At 42.3% G+C, this 21,653-nt stretch overlaps 1 protein-coding gene across 1 annotated transcript; it reads left to right on the forward strand.

Annotated features, from left to right (window-relative positions):
- Positions 1-2,993: 2,993 nt before the first annotated feature.
- Positions 2,994-21,653, forward strand: BNC1 (basonuclin zinc finger protein 1). The gene is made up of 5 exons (XM_070953606.1): positions 2,994-3,017; positions 9,725-9,827; positions 11,525-11,760; positions 16,901-18,792; positions 20,972-21,653. The coding sequence occupies exons 1-5, from the start codon at positions 2,994-2,996 to the stop codon at positions 21,651-21,653; spliced, it is 2,937 nt and encodes a 978-aa protein (XP_070809707.1).

A 21,653-nucleotide genomic window follows, 5' to 3' on the forward strand; every position in this document is an offset into this window, starting at 1 on the left:
ACAAACCTGTCATGAAGATTGTTTTTCAGGAAAGCATTGTTTCAACGTTTCTCAAAGATTTGCTGAGATTTGTTAGACCAGTTACCGGGTACCTTCCTGAGTACCCATAGGAAAAAGAATGAACAAATAGGAATTAGATAAGGTTAATGCAATGGTTATATTGTTGGGGTTTTTGTTCTACTTCTCATCTCTGTCACTGGAAGAACATCAATTAAAAAAAAAAACCCTATAAGAACTAAAGAGCACTTAGAAAATGCATTATTAAAATGGGACTGACATGCCAATAATAAACTGTTCATCAACTTCTATTCATACTCTGAAAAGCTGGGGGGAGGGGTGCTGAATCTTCATTGGAGGGTTCCCTCCATTTTCCCCCCCACTTATTTCCTTATGTACTTTCCCATCTCCTTTCTTCTTTTGCCCATGGAAATCAACAAACCAGGAAGTGGGGAAATGTTCTATAAGGAAATCCAAAATAAGACTTGGGGTTCTAATGATCTGGTTGGTGTCTCTTAAACGGTCTTGCTTCCTCAAAACATTTCCGCTTCTGAGCCCTATTTGGGATGGATGTCCCAAAAGGCAACTGGACTTTCTTGGCAGTTGTTGGTTTTTTTTCCCTTGAAAATGTTTTGCTTCTCATTCACATCAGAGAAGTGAAGACGCGAAGAAGCTTCCTGGGTGAGAAGCAAAACATTTTCAAGGGAACCCAAGAAAGTCCAATTGCCTTTTGGAAAAGCACATTTGGGACAACCATGAGCTGGATGATTGAGAATCTCCATAGACGTTTTGGATGGGTCTTCTGAACCCCAAAGTGATGGAAGATAAATCTAACAAATGAACCAACAAGGAAGAGGTTGGGTTAATGGCTTCCCCATAGGCTATGTAGAATGATCACCAAGCCAATGGGAAGACTTCCCTGATCTTTCATTACTAATGGCAGGAGGAAACCAGTCTTTCTTATTGCTCAAAGGATTGTTTTACTAGCCAGTGAGAAATGTGGGCAAAGCTACTTATTACTCCAGGTGCTTCACCTTTGTGTAGAGCTCAGGATCTGTAGGCTGCTTGTCCCTCCTCTAGATATACAGTAGAACCTCTGGTCATGACCATAATTCATTCCATAACTTTGGTTGCAATCCAATTTGGTCGTGACCGGAACCTAATTTTGAAAATTTGGCGCTTACCAAAAAAAATGACGCGGAAGGGGAAATCGATTGCGGGGAAAACAATTGTGAATTTTTTGTTCAGAACCTGATTTTGGTCATGGTTCTACTGTACTTTTAAAACAATTGAAGATGTTCATGGAGGCCTGATAGAAAAGAAACTGCAAAATCAGCAGACATGTGAAGTATTCCTTAAGTATTCCTTAAATCTCAGATAATAGACAAGTTTTTTGAGTTACATTCTTCTTCTTCTGGTGGTGGTTTGTTTTTTTAAAGAAGTAGGAGAAATGTAGGACTGGTGGGAAAAATGGAGCTGCTGCACAAGCTGGAGATGTGCTCCCTGTTTCCAACAAGATTAACATGAGCTATTCGGATCTGCTTTTTTTCTTACTATCCAGCCTGAAGATATCTGAAGTGTTTAGTTCATCTTCAAAAGTTTGTCTGCAAGTTTCTTCTGAAGAGTTTTGTTAAACCCTTCTGCTTTTTCACTTTTTCAGGCCAATTCTAATTTGGGGCCTATGCAAGTTTTCACTGCAACCATTTTTAAAATAAACCCATCATTGTATTTTGTTCAAATATTTATATATTTCACTTTCTGAATCAAGTCCAAGGAGCAAACAAAATATAGGCACGAGAATACAATAAGGCAGAATTTTAATTATCCTTTAAAATTAAGAAATATAAAAGGAACATCAAACAACCCGGAAGATAAAACAAGCTCCATCAACAAACTTAGCATTAAGTAATAAAACTCCCCAAATCACAAAAATAAGTGAGTTTGTACATCGTGGTAAATTTCATTTGTGAGAATCTAGCTATTATGATTTTATCAGTTCTGTTTTATGGCTGGATACATTGTGCAGGCCAAATCATGCTAATGGTTTGCCCAAGTAGAAATGTAAGATGATAAATAATGGTGAATTGGAGAGGTTCTCCTAGATTAATATTGTAATATTGATAATTTGATGCCCTCCTTCCGAATTGCTGCTGGACTGTCACTTCCAGAATTTACTTATATTGAGCTACCTTAATGAACTTTGGCTGCTTGTAGAGTGTCCAACAACTGCAATTGACCTTGTATCTGGTTAATACTTGGATAGAATACCTCGGGCTTCCAATGTGAGTCATGGCTGACTGAAGACATCTTCATGAATAAGTGAGATAATGACCCATATTGAAGAATGAAAGACTGGCTTTGGAGAGGAGGTCCTTCATATCTCTCTGGAGGAGAGATTGGGAGATCATCCAAGAGTGCTCTGAATCATAGCTTCTCATGAAGAGACTGTAAAACAGCACTAGGAGCTGGGGGAAATGGGAATATATATCTTTGTTCTCAGCAGCACTGGAGCCTTTCCTAAAGATACTAAACCAGCCAAACTGACTTTCTAATCACATGCTCCATTTAATCATTTTATGGATATTAGAGACTTTCAAAACGGCAAGTTTAATTTGATACCTGGTAAGTTTTATCGTCTTTAGAGTTAAGAAATTTTAAGCAGAGTCTAAAGAATCTAAAATAATATACAACTGATAAAAAAACAAAAACAAAATTACAATAGTTAAGCCAGATATAATTTTTTCTCATGCTAAAGTATCCTTTGAAAAATAGACTGAGATATTGATAACGTATATCTAAGAAAGGATATAGATTTCAAATGGATAAACCATTAAAAGCTGATGAGAATTTTTTTTAAAAAAAATTACTTGACATGGACATTATAGAGTTTGATGGCATGAAAGACAACAAACTTGAGATTACCAAAATGGGAATACAAAAGATAAATCAAGAAAAAGATCTCGACATGGAATAGCTGTGAGAAGAAATCCTTGACAATGCTTTTCTGTGGGATTTATCAAGTAGGCTAATGAAAGCTTTGAAGACTCCTTTTAAATACCAAAGAGTGATGAAATATTAAATCCTGTGATGCTTCAAGAATGATTTAAAAGTCAAGATTGTGCAGAGCAAAACAAAGGAATGTAAAGTTGGATTATTTGACCAGAGATAAAGTATTTGTTTTGAAATTTCTGGTAACACCTAATGGACTTTTTGCTGAACTAGTTTGCATTAATTTTTACTATACAAATAGTCCTTGACTTACAACAGTTTGTTTAGTGACTGTTCAAAGTTACAACAGTACTGAAAAAAGTGATTTATGGCCGTTTTTCGCACTTACAACTGTGGTTTAACAGTTGCAGTGATTCGCTTAACAACTGTGTCAAGGAAGGTCATAAAATGGGGCAAAACTCATTTAACAACTGTCTGGCTTAGCAACATACATTTTGGGCTCAGTTGTGGTCGTAAGTCAAGGACTTCCTGCATTCATTAAAAACTGAAATTATTAACCCAAACAAAAATAATTGGATGGAGGTTGTTGTCTAGGAAATCCTGGGATTGTAGAATGGGTTAGGAAGTAAATCCCTGAAGAAGGCATTCTAAACCAGAATGTTGTGTCCATGCCCTTACTAGGAGTTGAACTCATCTTGACAGAATCTTTCATTATGGTAGTGAGGAACTGCAGACTGGGTGGTAATGAGGCAAATATAATGGGATGAAAAAATCCCCAAATGTTGCATGGTTCTTGACTTGATTAGAACATTCTTTCTTGCTTTCTATTGTGACTCTCTCTTGTCAACTACAGACGCATTTCATGTTCTTTTTCAGCATGTGACATTAGGAAACTCTGTCTAGTTAAATAACCATATCAAAACAATTAAGATAAATATTATTTGTTGTTGTTAGTCCGCGACCCCATGGACAATGCTCTACCATCCCAGGAGTCCATTTAAGCTCACACTGACTGCTTCAGTGACTCCATCCAGCCACTTCATTCTCTGTCGTCCCCTTCTTCTTTTGCCCTCAATCGTTCCCAGCATTAGGCTCTTCTCCAGGGAGTCCTTCCTTCTCATTAGGTGGCTAAAGCATTTGAGTTTCATCTTCAGGATCTGGTCTTCTAAAGAGCAGTCAGGGTTGATCTCCTCTAGGACTGACCAGTTTGATCGCCTTGCAGTCCAAGGGACTCGCAGGAGTCTTCTCCAGCACCATAGTTTAAAGGCCTCAATTCTTTGGTGCTCAGCCTTCCTTATGGTCCAACTTTCACAGCCATCCATTGCAACTGGGAAAACCACAGCCTTGACTATACACATTTTTGTTGGCAGGGTGATGTCTCTGCTTTTTAGAATGCTGTCTAGATTTGCCATAGCTTTCCTCCCCAGGAGCAAGCATCTTTTAATTTCTTGGCTGTAGTCCCCATCTGCGGTGCTCTTGGAGCCCAGGAAAATAAAATCTGTCACTACCTCCATTTCTTCCCCATCTATTTGCCAGGAATTGAGATACTAAATCTCAGAATCAGCCAGTTGAAATGAAAAAAAAAAAAAGTAGCAAGAGTAACCCAAATAATTACTATATACTCTGCATTTGGAGTGCTGAGTGCTTCCTCCAACATATCATAAAGTCGGGAGTTAATCAGCTTCAAAAATGAAATAAAACAAACATACCAATCAATACATTCAGTAGCAAAAGTACAAAATAATAAAGCAGCAGCCAGACACTATAAAAATGAAAAGGAATAATTAAGCAGGAGTTTTCTGCACAGATAATAAAATCTCTAGGCACAATGTTTACAATATTGAAAAGGGCACCAGCTGAAGAGCATATAAATCTGGCTCTAAACCAACCAAAAAAAACCTACAACTGGTTTAGCCTGCTGAAGTGGTAGAGATTTATTATTACAAGAGGAAAAAAATACAGTGTAACCCAAATCCAAATCCATGTCTGAAAGTCGAAAGCTTAGCTGACCTTCAGCTCTTAAAGCTTTGCTTTAGATTATTCTTCCTTTGTTTATGGAATCATATTAAAAAGAGATGATGTAGGCCAATAATTTGTGAAAGAACAGAGTTTAAACCAGGAAGACCCTACTTCTTATAGGGGCAGCCTTTCTTGCTCGAAATTTCTTGGTTTAACACTAAATTGAAGGGGCAGAGAAATATAATTTCTTGAGATGCTTTGTGCTGTGTTTATTTCTGCCATCTCTGGAAAAGTTGATGGACAAGTCAGAGATAGCAATAGCACTTTGATTTATATGCCGCTTCACAGGGCTTTACAGCCTTCTCTAAGCGGTTTACAGAATCAACCTATTGCCCCCAACAATCTGGGTCCTCATTTTACCCACCTCGGAAGGATGGAAGGCTGAGTCAACCTTGAGCCTGGTGGGATTTGAACTGCCAAATTGGAGACAGCAGGCAGTCAGCAGAAGTAGCCTGCAGTACTGCACTCTAACCACTGCGCCACCATGGCTCATGATCAATAATCTTTCCCCAAACCAGTTTTCCTTTCTATAATTCATCTTTCTCCGACCCACCCCTTAATTCCTCTTCACATCCTAGATGTACTATCTTAGATGGGTATATGATGCCTGAACAAGTTGGATTATTCCCCATTGCAACATTAAGAAGAGAAATATTCTGAAATTCACAACTGAAGAAAAATAACGTGTGTTATAATTCTAATTTGATTACAATATCAAGGAAATCAGTCATGAATGAAATCCCATTTTTGCACTGGCTTCATCCCCCTACTATTTTGTGGAAATATATACCCTTAGAATACCACTTAGAGGCCTTTGAATCTCTTGGCTTGGGAACAAATGTGTAAGTTTTTGGCACAGTAGGATAGACAAAGCCCCTGTCTGGATTTAACATTCTGATGCAAAGTAAGCCACTTAATGGCTTGTTCAATAAATCATAAGTTAAAAAAAAAATTCCTGGCTTAGCATTCTGTGCAAATTCGCCCAATGAATAAACCGACCGTGTTAATCCTATCTTGCAACTTTTGATGTAATCTATCTTACAACATTTGTACTCGATTACTCTCCCGCTGAGATATTTCATGTCTTAGGGCCCTCTGAAATGCGGCTGAGGATGGTGAAATTCACTTGCCTTTTTCTAAGGGTATCTTGTTCCTTGAAGGTGGGGTGGGCCAGTGTTACGAAAGAAGGGATGTATTTTATCAAAAAAGAGAGAGAGCGAGAGAGAGAGAGAGCCACCTGTGCATAAAATCTCATGTTGTTACAAGCAGATGTGCTCAGCTCAGTGTTAGGCTCCAAAAACTAAGAGAGGATCATTGTGCTTCTTCCAACCAAATATCTTTATTGTTCCTTGCCTATAGACAGAATCTTGCCAAACTAAAGCATGCCAACATCCCCATAAAGCATATACTCTGGGAACTATTAGGGAGGAGCCATCTTCACCCTCTTTCCCTCACACAAACTCTATGAGCTAAGTAGTCCCTTGCTCCTCTGGAATGCAGCCGCTCCCTCCTGGAAGTCCAGACTACATAGGAAGGAAAGGAAGGAAGGAAGTGAAAGAAGGAAGGGAGGGAAGGAGGGAAGGAGGGAGGGAGGGAGGAAAGGAAGGAAGGAAGCAAAGGGAGGAAGGGAGGAAAGGAAGGAGGAAGGAAAGGAAGGAAGGAGGAAGGAAGGAAGGAAGGAAAGAATGGAAGGAAAGAAAGAAGGAAGGAAAGGAAGGGAAGGAAGGAAGGAAGCAAAGGGAAGGAGGGAGGAAGGAAAGGAAGGAAGGAAGGGAAAGAAGGAAGGAAGGAAGCAAAGGGAGGGAGGGAAGGAGGGAGGAAGGAAGGGAAGGAAGGAAGGAACCAAAGGAAGGGAAGGAGGGAGGGAGGAAAGGAAGGAAGGAAGCAAAGGAAGGAAGGGAGAAAAGAAGGAAAGGAAGGAAGGAGGAAGGAAGGAAAGAATGGAAGGAAAGAAAGAAAGAAGGAAGGAAGGGAAGGAAGGAACCAAAGGAAGGGAGGGAGGCCCCCAAAAGCAAGAAAGATTCATTGTGATTTTTTTCCTAGCAGATTTCTTTATTGTTCCTTGCCCATAGACAGAATCTTACCAAACCACAGCATGCTAACATCCCCATAAAGCTTATATTAAGGGAACTACTAAGAAGCGCCATCTTCACCCTCTTTCTCACACACAGACTATCAGAACTGAGTTGTCTCTTGCTTCTCTATAATGCACACCCTCCCCCTTGGGAACCCTGACAATATTCCATCACACACAAGTGAGAATCTCATTTGGAAAGGTCAAAAGGGAGAAACGTACGATGTTAGTGCTGCTATGTTGTCAGTTGCTGACATGCTGCGGACCTGGGGTTGGGGATCCCTTCCTTAGAGAATAAGTCAATCCCCTCTTCATTGTGATAGACCCTCAAGTAGTGGAAGACAGCTATCTGTAGCAACTTGGCCAATTTGTCGTGACAATCAATAGCAATAGCCATAGACTTATATACCGCTTCATAGTGCTTTTACAGCCCTCTCTAAGCGGTTTCCTGAGTCAGCCTATTGCCCCCAACAATCTGGGTCCTCATTTTACCCACCTTGGAAGGATGGAAGGCTGAATCAACCTTGAACCATTCAGGATCAAACTGCTGGCAATCGGCAGAGTTAACCTTCAATGCTGCATTGTAACTACTGCGCCACCACAGCCCTTCCTTCCTTCCTTCCTTCCTTCCTTCCTTCCTTCCTTCCTTCCTTCCTTCCTTCCTTCCTTCCTTCCTTCCTTCTTTAGCAATAGCACTTAGACCCTCAAGTAGTGGAAGACAGCTATCTGTAGCAACTTGGCCAATTTGTCGTGACAATCAATAGCAATAGCACTTAAACTTATATACCGCTTTATAGTGCTCTACAGCCCTCTCTAAGCGGTTTACATTGTCACCCCCAACAATTTTGGGTTCTCATTTTACCCACCTCAGAAGTATGGAAGGCTGGGTCAACCTTGAGCCGGTGAGATTTGAACTGCCGAACTGCCGCTAGCAGTCAGCTGAAGTAGCCTAAAGTATTGCACTCTAACTACTGCTCCACCTCGGCTCATCCGAGGTGTATAAGAAGCCCGAAGGCTTCATTGAATCCCTTGGAATTAAAATATACAATACAGGAAGAATAATATAATGTAATAATTATTAAAAGAAGGGGTGGGCCAACTTGAGAAATATTGCTGCCTCGAGCAAAGTTAAAAAAGGGTGAGTCCTACTTCCTCCCCACGTCAAAGATGGAGTTTTAAAGCTGGATTATTATTATTTTTTTGGCACCTGAATGCAGAAAAGCACACCAGATTCCCTCTGTGACAGTTAAAAATGTAATTATGATATATTAAGGTACTAATGATTTATTTTCATTAAGTACAGTAGTGACTAACCATGTATCTTGTTTCATGACACCGAAAATCTGCTAAACTGGATATCCAATTCATGCTGTTTTACAAGCTGGGTTAGAGAGATGGGGGGGGGGGTATTTGGCCTGAAATCCAACACATTTCAGGTTGGGGGGCTGGATCTTCAAGGACTGAAGCTTGCAGGGCCAGAATCATCATCATCAAAACATTTTGAGATACCTTCTGCATTAAGAATAAGAAGTGAGACACCAGAATCCCGTATTCTTATAAAGATAGGATAAAATAGTGTAAACCCTGGCTTTGTTATAGATTCCTGAATGTTGAAGTAGCTTTGAAGGAACTTATTTAAAGTATCATAGGGGTAGAAGAGACCTTGGAGGTCTTCTAGTTAACCCCATTCTCAAGGCAGGAGACCTTATTCCATCCTGGTCAAATGGTTGTCCAGTCTATTTTTGGAAACCTCTAGGAATGGGTTTATAGGCAGGACCGCAGTGGCTAAGACACTGAGCTTGTCGATCGAAAGGTCGGCAGTTCAGCGGTTCGAATCCCTAGTGCCGCGTAAATGGAGTGAGCTTCCATTAATTGCCCCAGCTTCTGCCAACCTAGCAGTTCAAAATCACGTAAAAAATGCAAGTAGAAAAATAGGGACCACCTTTGGTGCGAAGGTAAGAGCATTCCGTGCGCCTTTGGCGTTGAGTCATGCCGGCCACATGACCACGGAGATGTCTTCGGACAGCACTGGCTCTTCGGCTTTGAAACGGAGATGAGCACTGCCCCCTAGAGTCGGGAATGACTAGCACATATGTGTGAGGAGAACCTTTACCTTTACCTAGGAATGGAGGTCTTTATTTGCTTCTTTTACCGCTACATCTGAATCTCTTTCTTCAGCTTGTCTGTTGACCCTCAAGCAGTGGTGGGATTCAAATAATTTAACAACCGGTTCTCTGCCCTAATGACCAGCTGGGTAGGTGTGGCTTGGTGGTCATGTGACTGCATGGGCGTGGCCAACTCAACGTCACTCATGTCGACGGGCGCTTCGCCTTAGCTGTTACAATGTAATAAGGATTAACTGGAGAGGCAGTTTCTGTAAGCAGAGCAATAAAGATTGGGCTAGAAACACCACCAGAATGTTTCCTTCCTGCCTTCCTTACAGGATTAGCCCTGTAAAGTGGGGAAAAAAACAAAATAAGATTTCTTCCAACAACCGGTTCTCTGAACTGCTTAGAAAGTTAACAACCGGTTCTCCCGAATAGGTGCGAACTGGCTGAATCCCACCACTGCCCTCAAGTATTGGTTGAGTTTCTAGAGAGAGATTTACTTCTATGCACTGGGTGAAGTTCTGATGAGATCTTTACTAAACTCTTGATTTTTGCATCTCTTTTCTTGATCTTGCAGGCCATCCGATGCACTCTGTTAAACTGTAGCTGCCAGTGTTTTAAGACTGGAAAAATAAACCAACGACAGTGTGATCAGTGTCGGCATGGATGGGTAGCTCATGGTAGGTAGTATAGTATAATGTACTAAAATTCTTTCTGATGGGGCTGTTGATGTTCTCTGTCTGAGAAAGTTTCGTTTGGAGTTTTAATTTAAAGTCAGCTCAATTAAATCTAGAAACCTGTTGTCTGAAGCAAAATTGGCCAGTCTGTTTGAATAATTAAACAGTATAATTGATCCTTCTGAATGAGTTTTGTCTCTAAGCATGTACAGGTTCCCCACCCCCCCACCCCAAACGTATTTAAAAATCTGAATTGAATAAATTCAATTTGAAGACTGGATTAAGATGACTGAATGAAATCAGATCTAGCTTCCAAATTAAATCAGATTTTGCTGATTTGTATACCTCTATTGTCTAGCTGTCAGCTAGTCGTACAATTAGATAAATATATAAATCCAGTCCTCATTTTGCGTGGCAAAGCTGATGGTAAGAATAAAAAATAAAAACCTAGAACATTTTTCATACGTAATTTGATTTGGTGTTGCCTCTTTTGAGGGAGAAATTGCTATACAGTATATTTTATCCTTACGTGCCAATTTGCTTTGTAATCTGCTTTGCAGTTCAATATGTGCTGAATTAACTATTATAAGTGAAACCATGGGTTTAGATCACTGGTGAAATGCAAAAATTTTTCCCTACCGGTTCTGGGGCGTGGCTTGGTGGGCGTGGCTTAGTGGGGGGGTCATGTGACTGTGCCCAGATGTTATGGTACTACATCTCCCAGTTTCCCTTATCATTAGCTATTTCCTAGGGTTGCTGGGAGTTGTAGCAAATAGAGTGTCCTTACGCACAGTCACTCAGGCACTCGTCACTTCCCGCCTGGACTACTGCAATGCTCTCTACATGGGGCTCCCCTTGAGGAGCACCCGGAAGCTCGAACTGGAATGCAGCCGCGCGGGGGATTATGGGAGTGAGGGGGCGATCCCATGTGACACCTCTCCTGCGTGAGCTGCATTGGCTTCCAGTGGTCTTCCGGGTGCACTTCAAGGTGTTGGTTACCACCTTTAAAGCGCTCCATGGCATGGGACCTGGGTATTTGCGGGACCGCCTTCTGCCGCCGATAGCCTCCCACCGACCAGTACGCTCCCACAGAGAGGGACTCCTCAGGGTGCCGTTAGCCAGGCAATGTTGGCTGGCGACCCCCAGGGGGAGGGCCTTCTCTGTGGCAGCTCCTGCCCTCTGGAATGATTTGCCCCCGGGAGATACGAAGGATATCGGATCTCCGGGTCTTTCGCCGTGTCCTGAAAACTTTTCTTTTCCATCAAGCAGGGCTGGCATGAACCCCCTCCCCCTTTCTTAGTCTTTTTTAGTTTTTTAGTTTTTAAATTGTCATTGGGTTTTAATTGAATTGTTTTAAATTTGGGCCAGTTATGTAATTCTTTTAATAATTTTAAATTTTGTATTGGTATGTGTTTTAGTTCTGGCTGTGCACCGCCCTGAGTCCACTAGGAGAAGGGCGGTATACAAATTGAATAAAATAAATAAATAAATAAATAGCAGGAAGACCCAATCCCTTGCCTATTGAACAGATATTTCTAATTTGTCAGACCATAGGGAATGATGTTGGAATGGCTGTTAAAGCATTAATTAAGGAACGATCAGATAGATAACAATCCCTAGTTGCTGAACCACTATTGCTAGTGTGGTTATTTTGTACCCAGTTATTCATCGGTGGCTGCATTTTCTTTTCATCATTTCAGCTTTAAGTAAACTAAGGATCCCAAACTTGTACCCAACCAGCCAAGTGGAAATAGTCCAGTCCAATGTAGTCTTTGACATAAGCAGCCTCATGCTGTATGGAACTCAGGCCGTTCCTGTCCGTCTCAAAATCCTCCTGGATCGTCTTTTCAGTGTCTTGAAGCAAGAAGAGGTCATACACATCCTCCATGCTCTGGATTGGACACTTCAGGACTACATACGTGGTTATGTTTTACAGGTAAGCGTCAAATTCACGGTTCTTCCTAACAGACAAAAAGGGCGGAGAGGAAGAGAGCCAGCATGGAGTCATTGGAATCCAAAATATCAGGATACGTAGAAGACATATCGCCATAGAGTTCTTGAAGAACAGGGATGGAATCAGACATTATCTCCACCGAAGCACAATTTTTACTATGGTAGGGAGATATACAAAGCAACCTAAAAAAAAAAAAAAAAAGTGGGATTGCTAGGCCTTTAGGTAGAGTTATGCAAATTAAAATATACGGATGATTGACCAATAGGATTGGAATATACATGTCAGGCTTCGATGCTATCCAAAATAAATGAACTTCCAAACTGCCAATCTTTAAGGAAATTTTCTCTTTATTTGAGTACAGCAACCGGATCCTGGCTCTTTCGCGGTCAGTACTGACCTTTGCCCCCCAATCCCTCCCTTTCTGATCCCCAATTCTCTGCTTCTCATTGGCTATCTTCCAAGTCACTCTCCTGATTCCTTTTCCCGTCAGTTCACAGGAATGTTTCCCTCCCCCTCTTCATCTCCAAGGAGACCGAAACTTCAAAGGGATTTAGCAGGCAAAAGTTCAGGCTTCATCCTCCCTTTTCTATGTCAGCGCTGAGACGCTGACAATACATATATATAAGGTCTGTAAAGATTCTCAGTCATCCAGGTCATAGTTGTCCCAAAAGTGCTTTTTTATCAGGAGGCAACTGGACTTTCTTGTTTGTCTTTGAAGACGTTTCGCTTCTCATCCAAGAAGCTTCTTCAGCTCTGACTGGATGGTGAGGGAATGGAAGGATTTATATTCCTTGCAGACAGCTGGTCATTTGCATCCTTTTAGAGGGTCGTTGAAGCACTTGGAGGTTTATGTGGGTGCTCCTGGTTCCTCCAGTCTGCAATTTTTTTCTGGAAATCCATTCCTACTCCCATGAACACCCTTTGAATGGTGTGGGAGCAGGAATGGATTTCCAGAGAAAAATTGCAGGCTACAGGAATCATTTGCACTACTCAGGTGTTTAAACTCTTGCCACAGGGCTTCAAAGGGCCACCCCACAGCTGATCAGTGTGGTGGTAGACCAGTGCGCTTGAAAAACAAATGGGTAGACTGGTGCCTCTAAAAACAAATGGGTAGACCAGGATGCTCCAAGAACAAATGGGTAAACCAGGACACTCCAAGAACAAATGGGTAGACTGGTACAGCTCTGCAAGCAGTTAAAAGCCTGGTAGACCAGTACCTCTGCTAAATCCTAAAGAATTGTCACATGACCATCAAACCACACCCACAAAATAAGCCACACCCACAGAACCGGTAGTAAAAAAATTTAGAACCCACCCCTGTTCGTTACCAAGTGTCATTCATTCACTGCATAATTACCGAGACCCAAGTGACATCCTTTTAGATTTGACCTGCATCAAGCATAGACGTCCACTCGACACAATACCCATTGCCCACCTCTCTGCTCGCTGTGCTTCCTTCCTTTAATGTAAAGTATGATTTACATTATGCCCCCAATAAATATTTAATGCCACTTGATAATCTTGCTTTTTAGTGTTAAGATGAAAAAAGAAAAAAAAAAAAGACCAGGGGCTCAATTACCTTGAACCTCTTTTGCATGAAAAATTGATGACGATACGTTCGTCTTTAGAAAACCTCTCGCGTGCCCAGTGAAATTTCTCAGTGGGCCATCAAATACATGTTCTGTAATAAAATATTTATTGTAGTTATTGGGGAAAAGTTTGGTAGAGGTTGGGAGTTTGAAACAACTCCAACACTCTCGTGTAATTACAGCTGTGCTCTCTGAACCGGAGAAAGGATCGATTCGGGTTCATTTGCTCTTCTGATCTTAGCGCAGAATATGATTAAAGTTGCAAAGGAAGAATACTCAACTTAGAAGTGAGGCTAAATCTCCTTTTGATTGCTCCACCGTGTTGCCTTGTACTCGGGTTTTGTTCCACCGGCACATATCCTAACATTATTGGGAGGATCACAAAACACCTTTCCAATCATTCTGTTAGGATGACTGTAGAAAGAACTCGGGCCAAGGTGATTGAAAACTCAAGAATGACATGCTGCAAAGGTGTGCTGGCAACCTGTCCGCAGGTAGATCAATTATGTGGATTCCGCTAGACAGAAGCCCTCATCTCTCAAAAAGCTGTCCAAGATCAACAACTAGCAGAGACTAAACTGGTTCCTAAGCAGGGGTGAAATGTAAAATTTGTTACTACCGGTTCTGTGGGCATGGCTTGGTGGTGGTGGGTGGTAATGTGACTGGGTGGGCGTGGCCAACTTTTTTTTTTTTTTAACTTTTCAAAGCATTTTTTCTAATGCTTTGAAAAGCCTCTGCCGATCAGGCAACTCAGCTGAGATCGTCAGAGACTTTTCAAAGCATTTTTTTACCATCTCTTCGGCCAAGAAGTTGCAGAAAAAAATGCTTTGAAAAGCCTCTGACGATCCCAGCTGAGCCGCGCGATCATCAGAGGCTTCTTTTTTTTACTTTTAAAAGCATTTTTTTGTCGGAAGAGGTTGTAGAAAAAATGCTTTTAAAAGTAAAAAAAAAAGCCTCTGATGATCCTGTAGCTCAGCTGGGCATGGTGCGGGGTGGGGTGCAGGGATTTTTGCTACCGGTTCTTTGAACCACCTGCTGCCATCGCTACCGGATCAGGCGATCCGGTCCAAACCAGGAGCATTTCACCCCTGCTCCTAAGACAAGGGTGGCTTTTTTGGATGAGGTCCAGCTGGTAGCCTTTTGTTCCTTTCCTACTGGATTTCTTGAAACAGCTTGGTGGAACAAATACAAAGGAAAGCAGTGATGGGATTCAACATTTTTTACTACCAGTTCTTCTTTTGTTGTTGTTGTAAAGTTTTTTTATTTTTTAAGCCAAACAAACATTTAGTACATCATTCATTTCTTCCATGTAACATTTCAGTGTTATCTTCAAAAGTTTCTTCTCTTCTCTACCTCTTCTCACCACTCACTTCAATCTCACCAAATCCATTACAAATATTTTCCACTAATATAATATTTTAATTACAACCAATTCTTTTGTTTTCCAATCTCTTTTAAAAACTTATTTGTTTCTCTCTTCTAACCAATAGTAAAATTTATTCCATATCTTAAAGTATTCTGAATCTTCTCTTTCCTTTATCATCATAGTTAATCTATTCATTTCGGCACAATCTACATTTTTTTTAATTACTTCTCCCTCCGAAGGTATATTCTCTACTTTCCAATTTTGTGCATAAACAATCCTTGCCGCTGTTATTACATGAATAATCAAATATACATATTATCTTTACTAATTTTCTCTGGTAAGCTACCCAATAGGAATAGCTCTGATTTTAAATCTATACGTTGTTGTATCATTTCCTCCACCCATAACTTAATTTTATTCCAATAGTTTTTCGCTTCAGGGCATGTCCACCACATGGTAATATGAACCTGGTAGCTGGTGACATTTCCAACATTTAGCTGATTTATCTTTAAACATTTTTGCCAGTTTCTCAGGGGGCATATGCCATCTATAAAACATTTTATATTGATTTTCCTTATATGCAATGGACATTTTTTACTACCAGTTCTGTGGGCGTGGCTTGGTGGGTGTGACAGGGGAGAGATACTGTAAAATCTCCATTCCCTCCCCACTCCAGGGGAAGACACTGCAAAATCCCCATTTCCTCCTGATCAGCTGGGACTCGGGAGGCAGAAAATAGATGGGAGCGGGGTCAGTCAGAGGTGGTATTTACCAATTCTCCGAACTACTCAAAATTTCCGCTACCGGTTCTCCAGAACTGGTCAGAACCTGCTGAATACCACATCTGGAAGGAAGGCTTCCAAAGCAGTTTGCAACTTGATTTTTTTAATTGCCACATTTTGGGGGCCATATTTTATTAAAGTTCCCACCTCGGTGGTGCAGCGGACTAAGTGATGTTAAGTGCTAGCACTTAGCTGTCAGCTGCCTGCAATTAGTGCGAGTTCAAATCTCACTAGGCTCAAGGTTGACTCAGCCTTCCATCCTTTCGAGGTAGGTAAATTGAGGACCCGGATTGTGGAGGCAATAAGCCAGCTTTGTATAGAACAATACCGCTTAGGGGGGCCCGAAAGCCCTAATAAGCAGGTATATACATAAAAAGTATGCAGGCTATTGCTATAATGCATTGTAAGCCGCCCTGAGTCTACAAAGAAGGGCAGCATATAAATTGGACTAATAAATAAATAAATAAATAAATCTTGCCCTTTTGATGCCAGGCCAAGGATTTTCAGAGCCGTGGTGGCATAATGGTTGGAAATGCAGTATTGCAGGCTAACTCTGCTGACTGCCAGCAGTTTGGCAGTTCAATTCAAGGTTGACTTAGCCTTCCATCCTTCCAAAGTTGGTAAAATGAGGAACCCAGATTGCTGGGGGCAAGATGCTGATTCTGTAAACCACTTGGAGAGAGCTGTAAAGCACTGTGAAGCAGTATGTAAGTCTAAGTGCTATGGCTATTTAAGTTTCCCATTGAAAGAAGAGAGAAGGTCTCCCAATTCTTGAGATTCTCAGTCATCCAGGTCATGGTTGTCCCAAAAGTGCTTTTTTTTCAGGAGGCAACTGGACTTTCTTGCTTTTTCTTTTGAAGACGTTTCGCTTCTTATCCAAGAAGCTTCTCCAGCTCTGGTTGAATGGTGGGGAATGGAAGGATTTATATTCCTTGCAGACAGCTGGTCACTTGCATCCTTTTAGAGGGTCATTGAAGCACTTGGAGGGTCTCCCAATTCTTCTTTCTCATGATCTCCCCAGTTGTCTTCACTTCTCTTTCTGCTGTACTCTTGACAATCAGTTATGTTAGACAGCAAGTAGACCAGATAAATGAAGAAGAGCAGCTTGGGTTTAAGGCCAACATCTAGTCTCTCTCCTCTTATATTTATTTTATTTATTTATTTGATTTGATTTGTATACCGCCCTTCTCCAGCAGGACTCAGGGCGGTGCCCTTGTACAGGGCAATTGAGAGTGCTCTACTTGTTAGAAACCAAACAGAACATTTCTCTCTTTGGTCACCCTGGAGAAGTCAACCCAAGTCAATGAACTAATCTACTTTTCTGTTGAGGCTAATATGTTGCCCTTTCAAGTGTATTGTTACTGTTGTCATTTGTCTTTTTGAAGGATGCTTCAGGAAAAGTCCTGGATCACTGGAGTATCATGTCCGGCGAAGAAGAGCTGGCTACCTTGCAGCAGTTTCTACGTTTTGGGGAAACCAAGTCCATTGTGGAGCTGATGGCCATTCAGGAGAAAGAAGGGCAATCCATTACTATCCCACCGACCACAGCCAGTATGGATATTAGAGCCTTCATCGAAAGCTGCAATCAGAGAAACTCCAACCTTTCGGCTCCTTTAGACAAAATGCACCCCATCCACGTCCATCACTTTGAAAATGTGGTCAATAACATGGCATTTATGCTGCCCTTTCAGTTTTATAGCCCCGTTCCTCCACCTCTGATTGGTTCGCTCCCAGAGAGGCTCTTGATGGAGTCCTCTCGAGATCACAGCCCTGACTTAAAACAAGATGACTACATGCCGTTTGCTGAAAACAGTTTCTTAACTTCCAATCCATCATTTCACCCAGAAAAGGAGAAAGGGACCATCAGCCCGGATCTCACTTTGAAACTGAAAGAGGACGTTTCACCAAGTGGTTTGAAAACTCAGACCGCGTCCTCCAAGCTGGAAACAAGCCAGGTGTCTCAAGAAACTAAGATGAAGTCAGTTGACAAAAATGGGGCCGCAATAAGGAAAGGTCGTGTTTTCTGTACGGCCTGTGAGAAGACCTTTTATGACAAGGGCACTCTGAAGATCCACTACAACGCCGTCCATCTGAAAATCAAGCATAAATGCACCATTGAAGGCTGCAACATGGTTTTCAGCTCGTTGAGGAGCCGAAACCGTCACAGTGCCAATCCCAACCCCAGACTACACATGCCCATGAACCGAAACAACCGGGATAAAGATCTCCGCAATGGGTTGTCCCTCCGTGGTCTGGAGGAGACCAAAAGGACCGATTTTACCCTTTTGCCTCCCGATCACAGATCGGTTCCTATCTATGGGAGTTCTGGTACCGATGCCAAAATCCAGCCAGGTTTTCACCACAGCGGACACAACGGTGTCCTCTTTCCCAATTTGAAGACGGTGCAACCAGTGCTTCCCTTCTACCGCAGCCCGGTCACCCCAGCCGAAATAGCAAACACACCAGGTACGCTTCCTTCTCTACCTCTGGTTTCCTCGTCGGTACCTGAACCGCAGGGGTCCAGTGAGTTGCCCTTTGACCCATTGCCTAAGAAAAAATCCCGTAAGTCTAGCATGCCCATCAAGATAGAGACAGAAGCTGTTGACACCACTAGCCCAGCTAATGAAGTGGCCGGTTCAGAAGATGATGGGACTTCGAAGGCGGTAAGTGAAGGGCCTGTAGAGATGGGGGTGTCTAGGATAGAAAACAATGCCAATCATCTCACGGAGAAGCAATCTCACTCAGAGGCGTTGGGGATGTCCGTTACCAAGGTTGGAGGGCTCAAATCGTTGCAGGCTGTCGAGACAGATAACCAGTGCACTGCAATGGACCAACGGCATAAGCCAGACCAAGACAAATCGCTAAGAATAGCCTCTTGTGAGAATGCACGCGAAGCATCCAGCCAACACCACGATGTGACCAAAGCAGCATCTGAGCCCTACGGCTACCTTAGAGAACCGTTGAATTGCAGGATCCCAATGAACAGCTGGTCCGAACTGCATTACCACTTGTTGAGTGGAAGCAGTTTCAGCACGCTATCCAACCGGAGTCTGGCTGTTCCTGAGTTTGAAGCGTGTAAAGAGATGGAACACGGGTCTCCCCGGGCCCTGGGCCTTCCGCAGGAAGACGCCCGCTTTCGTTGCGACATCTGCCTGAAGACTTTTAAAAACCCTTACAGTGTCAAAATGCATTTTAAAAACGTGCATCTGAAAGAAATGCACACTTGCATTGTGGAGGGTTGCAATGCCGCGTTTCCCTCGCGTAGAAGCCGAGACAGGTAAGGATGGGTGGGCAAAATCACTGTGTACCCCCCCCTTGTGTTTAAAATAAACGGGTTTACACAAGAGGGCTTATTTTATGTTTTGGGGAGGGATGCAACAATCTGTTTATGCCTGCTTTACTGGCCCATTACACTCTTTTGTCAGAACAGCATTAAAATGAAAATCCATCGTCCAAAGGTTCTCTTAGAATAACAGAGTTGGAAGGGACCTTGGAGGTCTTCTAGTCCAACCCCCTGCTTAGGCAGGAAACCCTACACCACTTCAGACCAATGGTTATCCAATCTCTTCTTAAAACCTTCCAGTGTTGGAGCATTCACAACTTCTAGAGGCAAGTTGTTCCACTAATTAATTCTTCTAACTGTCAGGAAATTTCTCCTTAGTTCTAAGTTGCTTCTCTCCTTGATTAGTTTCCGCCCATTGCTTCTTGTCCTGCCCTCAAGTGCTTTGGAGAATAGCTTGACTCCCTCATCTTTGTGGCAGCCCCTGAGATATCGGAACACTGCTATCATGTCTCCCCTAGTCCTTCTTTTCATTAAACTAGACATACCCAGTTCCTGCAACCGTTCTTCATATGTTTTAGCCTCCAATCCCCTAATCATCTTTGTTGATCTTCTCTGCACTCTTTCTAGAGTCTCCACATCTCCACATAGAACTAAACTCTGCTTTTCAGAAGGCAAGGAGGTGGCCATATTGCTGATAGGCGATGAAAATAGAAAAGAAGTGCATTTTTAAGATTAAGATGAAGGAGGTTAAGTACCGCTTCACATTCTGACTTTACTTTATTAATGGGGGTTCGTTTTCCTTGCCAGGTTTTCTATCCACGTTATAAAGTAAGGATGAACAATAATGTCTTTCTAAAAATCACAGTGGAAGATTCCTCTGTATTTTTATTTATTTTTTATTGCTGTCACCATTTCTATCCTGCCGTTCTAATATCCACTAAGCAAAGTCTGGTCTCTTTTTATCTTGGGAGGTTTAAGAAGAGTATAGAGTTCTTTGGAATCGTCCTGGCCACTGCTGGCCCAAATAAAGTCCTCCGTATTGTTTTTAAATCTAGCAGTTTCCATCCATTACTCCTTGTCTGGCCTTTGAGTGCTTTGAAAAATAGCTGGACCCCCTCCTCTCTGTGGCAGCCCCTCAAATATTGGAAGACTGCTATCCTGTCTCCCCTGGTCCTTCTCTTCACTAGACTTTCCATGCCCAGTTCCTGCATTGACAGTCAGAATTGTCACAGCTCCTATTCTTTTTCAGTTCTTTGGCAACATTTTCCCTTCCTTGGGGATAATATTCTGTGCATCTGATATCGGTATTTTTGTCTGGAATGATTGTGTTTATAAAATGCAACAGGTCACTTTACCGGTTTAGTGCAAATAAGGCTGGAAATAATATTAACACGGAATATGATTGCCGTTCAGGATCACCTCTGTTTGCCTTTAGCTGCAGAATTTTATACAGGGGTGAAATCTAAAATTTGTTACTACCAGTTCTGTGGGTGTAGCTTGTGGGGGGGGGGGTAATGTGACTGGGTGGGTGTGGCCAACTTTTTTTTTTTTTTTTACTTTTAAAAGCATTTTTTCGGCCGAAGAGGTTGCAGAAAAAAATGCTTTTAGAAGCCTCTGACGATCAGGCAACTCAGCTGGGATCACCAGAGGCTTTTAAAGGCATTTTCCCCCCTCTCTTCGGCCGAACAGGTTGTAAAAAAAATGCTTTTAAAAGCCTCTGATGATCCCAGCTGAGCCGTGCAATCATCAGAGGCTTTTTTTTTCTTTTAAAAGCATTTTTTTGGCTGAAGAGGTTGTAGAAAAAATGCTTTTAAAAGTAAAAAAAAAAAAGCCTCTGATGATTGCACGGCTCAGCTGGGCATGGGGGGGGGCAGGGATTTTTGCTACCGGTTCTCCGAACCACCCGCCACCATCGCTACCGGATCGGGTGATCCGGTCCAAACCAGGAACATTTCACCCCTGATTTTATATTTTAATGAGCACTGCTATCCTGTCTCCCCTGGTCCTTCTCTTCACTAGATCAGCCATGCCCAGTTCCTGCAATCGCTCATTGTATGTTTTAACCTCCGATCCCCTTTTAACATTTTACAACTTTTAACTTTTTTTTTCCCTAAAAAGGAAGCTTCCCTGCTCCTCTCTTTTTACTCTAGATATTTCTTTTTTATTTTTCCAGACACAGCTCCAATTTAAACCTTCACCATAAACTTTTAACGAAAGACCATTTGGACATCAACAAGAACCATTTCAATGCGATTGATCTCTTGAAGGACATGGCCAAAGACATCTGTCCAGAAGCCTGCTTGAAAGAACATCTGGAGCAACACACCACGGTCATTTTCAAAAGCAAAACAAACAGAACTGGCAGCTTGGTTTTCCCAATGAGCAAGATCGCACAAGCCTGTCCCGAGAGCTGCGGGCCCGACCCCAACGAGGGAGCCATTCTGGATTTAAGCACCACGTCTAGCGTTAAATCCGAGAGTGGAACTCACTCCTCTTGGGATTCGGATGGAGGCAACGAAGAAAGCCCTTTAGAGGACAGCAACGAAAGCTGTGAAAGTATTTGCTTGACGCCCGATGAAGAGCTTTACCAAGACTGTTGTCCGGTGGAGGCCCCTAACCCGAATTTCCCAACCGCACCTTCCTGCTTGCCAATCACCTGTCACCTCTGCCAAAAAAGCTACAGTAATAAAGGAACCTTCCGAGCCCATTACAAAACCGTGCACCTCCGTCAGCTGCACAAATGCAAAATCCCGGGCTGCAACACGATGTTTTCTTCCGTTCGTAGCAGGAACCGACACAGCCAAAATCCCAATTTACACAAGAGTTTGAGCAGGTCGTCCCACAGCCCTCTGTAA

Source organism: Pituophis catenifer, unplaced genomic scaffold, assembly GCF_029215685.1.
Source record: "Pituophis catenifer annectens isolate HBS135680 unplaced genomic scaffold, rPitCat1.0.hap2 SCAF_14, whole genome shotgun sequence".
Lineage (NCBI taxonomy): Eukaryota > Metazoa > Chordata > Lepidosauria > Squamata > Colubridae > Pituophis > Pituophis catenifer.